Source organism: Abramis brama (genome assembly GCF_963993115.1).
Source record: "Abramis brama genome assembly, chromosome: 6".
NCBI lineage: Eukaryota > Metazoa > Chordata > Actinopteri > Cypriniformes > Leuciscidae > Abramis > Abramis brama.
In genome coordinates this window covers 24,614,008-24,617,620 of record NC_139968.1, presented here as the reverse complement: position 1 = coordinate 24,617,620, position 3,613 = coordinate 24,614,008, and the positions used below count along the sequence as shown (strand labels likewise).

Here is a 3,613-nt window from a genome sequence, read left to right as displayed (position 1 = left end):
TATATATATATATATATTCAATTCACATTTATTCCTAAAGTGGTTTTCACAATACATATCATTTCAAAGCAGCTTTACAGAAAATGCATGTCTACATTTCTATTTAGAGTGATCTGTTATCAGATATGACCGATAAAACCGATATAAATAAATATATAGGTATATATAAGCACCAAACTTTTTTGTGTGTGCTGCATCTCATGTTGTACATGGAGATGTACAAGCGGTGTTGTGATGTGACTTTCTGAACTGGTGTCTCCGTGCTTCTGCTTGCCTGTGTGGGAGGAGTTCACACAGATTTGTATTCCTCATGCACACGCACAGACAGCAGCAGCAGCGCTTCAGTGTGAGGCAGAGCACAGCGGGGAAACCTCCGTCTACTCTCACTGACGGCTTGTTTTTATCTCCACTGAGGAAACGCCTCGCTCCCTGACCTTACAGTCTCGGATTTATGCTGCGTGTGGAAGAAATCTATTCGTGAACTCTTCATAGTGAGGACATAAACGGACGCCAGCGGTCTGCAGTACAACATATCATCAGAAAACAGGAGGAGGACCCAACGCCCTTCCCAGACCGACCATGCGTACCTGCCTGGGTTGATGTGCAATGGATGCTTTTATGGGTTTGCATGCATAAGTATGCACCATTAACATGCTGAGGTGCCTCTCCTTTTATGGATTGCTTTACGGGATCATAACCTGGTGTTTTTCCCTTCAAAACTGTAAGTCATCTCAGTTTGGATGCTAAATAACCAATGAATCTGAAGCCTGGAAGCCTCGAGATCAAAGAGGCGAGATAGGCGACGTTGCTATGTGATTTATTGATTGTTACATATTCATCATAAGATGGGGAACGGTTTCTCCAACATCGCAGCATTCCAGTCCCTGCACATTGTGATGCTAGGCTTGGATTCGGCCGGTAAAACCACAGTACTGTATCGGTTAAAGTTTAACGAATTCGTCAACACTGTCCCCACCATCGGCTTCAACACAGAGAAGATCAAACTCAGCAATGGCACCGCCAAAGGGATCAGCTGTCACTTCTGGGACGTCGGCGGACAGGAGAAGTTAAGACCCCTATGGAAATCCTACAGCCGTTGCACGGACGGTATTATTTACGTGGTGGACTCCGTAGATGTCGACCGGCTTGAGGAAGCCAAGACAGAACTGCATAAAGTCACTAAATTCGCAGAGAACCAAGGAACTCCTCTGCTGGTGATCGCCAATAAGCAGGACCTCCCCAAATCCCTAACAGTCACCGAGATCGAGAAGCACCTGGCTCTCCATGAACTGAGTCCCTCCACCACGTACCACGTCCAACCGGCCTGCGCCATCATTGGCGAGGGTCTCCATGAAGGAATGGACAAACTATACGAGATGATCGTCAAACGAAGGAAATCTCTCAAACAGAAGAAGAAACGATAGACTATTGCAGACTTGTAGAGACATTTAAAGAAATAGTTTACCCAAAAACGACAATTCTGTCATTATTTACTCACCCTCATGTTCCATGTCCCCATTGACTCAAAACTGAAAAAAATCTCCTTTTCGTGTTTTGCAGAAGAAAGTCGTACAGATTTAGAATTACGTGAGGGTAAATGATGACAGAATTGTCATTTTTTTTGTGTACTAAATGTTGCCATGAAAGATATGATGGGTTTTGCCTTGGTATGCAAGATTTGGTAACACTTTATAGTAACTTTCATTAATAATACATTGTGCAACAAATATTCAGTTAATGTACATTCATACTGTCTGAAACATTTGCATAAATATCCGTATTTGAATCTACATGAACTCTTGATCTGATAACTGTGATGTGTTAGTAAGTAGGAAAATTAAATTACAATATTTACAGCTTACTTGAACAATATAGCATCTTTGCCACAACCAATGGCGTGAGTTTTGGGCGGGACAATCTGTTTGTCCGACCAATGGCAGATACATTTGAAAAACCTGTTAGTAAACAATCATTAATTTTGCAATTCAGTTTTGGTGTTGTTACGCAGAAATTACACACTTTAAGCATGTTTCTTACTGACTTGTTAGTGAAAGTTATTATAAAGTGTTACAGGAGATGCAAAAAAACAGTGGTAAATAATATGCTTGCGTATAGAACCAAAAACTACTTAAATAAATAGCGAGAAAATATGTAACTAGCCAATAAATTAAAGTGCATAAAAATAATAATAAGAAAAAAAATAATAAATGGGCCGGACCCATGTTGCTGCTTGATATTAACTCCATAAATATTGCTAATAAACAGTAGCCTGTGCTTTGAAAAACCCCTACTTTTGTTACAAAATCATTCCTTAAATAAACTGAATTAAAATGATTATTTTGTACATTATGCTTTTCTTGCATAACTAGCAGCACATATAGTTCCTCCGATGCAGTTTTTCCATTTTTTTTTTCCATCTCTGTCTTTTTTTAAAGTGCCCTACACAGGCCTTGAACATGACCAGATATGTTTGTTTCGTTGAAATGCTACTTTGTACTACAATCAGAGGTTGTTGTATTATGAAACCATGTAGTGAAATGAAGACTGTTTATGCACATGATGCCAAAAATAAATTATACTGAAATATACATAACGCGTGTAGCGTTTTGTTGGTTTGCAACCTGACCTAAACACTTCAGAAAAGTCTGCATTCAGCATTATCGCGGGCGGCGAGCCTGTTTTCTGTAATTAAAGTTGCCGTTCGGTACAACAGCCATCACCCATAATTCCCCGAGCTGTCAGATCTACATGATTTCACATCGCTGGACGACGTAAATCCCTTTGATTTAGCTCTAGGCTGGCCGAGGTCCACACGTGCTCGCGTTTGAGCGTAGCACACTCTCGGGACCGGGATAATGACCTTTTAGTGCTCAGCGAGATTGAAAATGGATATTAATAGGAGAACTCACCCATTGTGTAATTAGAATAAGCCACAGCGGGCCGGGAAAAATCCCTCTGATGGGAGTGTGACTGGGGCCTAGAGGCGTGCAACACAACACCTGCTGGGTGGGCAAACATACACAAAGCGTGATTTTAAATCAAATTTCCTTTTAACAGACTGTACTATGGTTTTGATAAGAACAAGACGGCAAAATCACGCTAAAATGCTGTGCTGTTTTAAGAAATCACTCGCAACTTAGAAAACCCTTTTAGTCTAAAAATTAGAAAGGCCAATGTTTTTTGGGGGTTTTGGTTGGACATATGGCGGTCAAACATTGGGAATAATTAAGATTTTGTAATGTGTTTTAATTTTATTTGGTAATATCTCTTGTGCTTATTACCAAGGCTGCATTTAATTGATCAAAAATACAGTGAAAACAGTAATATTGTGAATTATTATTATTATTATTATTTAAAAGAACTGTTTTCTATTTTAATATATTTTAAAATGTTATTTATTCCTGGGATGTAAAAGTTGGATTTTAAGCTGCCATTATATCAGTCTTTAGTGTCACATGATCATTCAGAAATTATTTTAATATGCTGATTTACTGCTCAATTATTAATGGTTCCTATTTATCAATTCTGAAAAGTTTTTGCTGCTTAATATTTTTGTGGAAACCAGGATGGATTTTTTTTTTTTTCAGGGTTCTTCGATTAATAGAAAGTTCAA

General features: G+C 38.9%; 1 protein-coding gene across 1 annotated transcript; it reads left to right on the top strand.

The window, feature by feature from the left end:
- Positions 1-299: 299 nt before the first annotated feature.
- On the top strand, positions 300-2,583 carry arl4ca (ADP-ribosylation factor-like 4Ca). Its single transcript, XM_084117346.1, has one exon. It carries the CDS (start codon positions 846-848, stop codon positions 1,422-1,424), a length of 579 nt encoding a protein of 192 aa, XP_083973472.1. The 5' UTR covers positions 300-845; the 3' UTR covers positions 1,425-2,583.
- Positions 2,584-3,613: the final 1,030 nt, after the last annotated feature.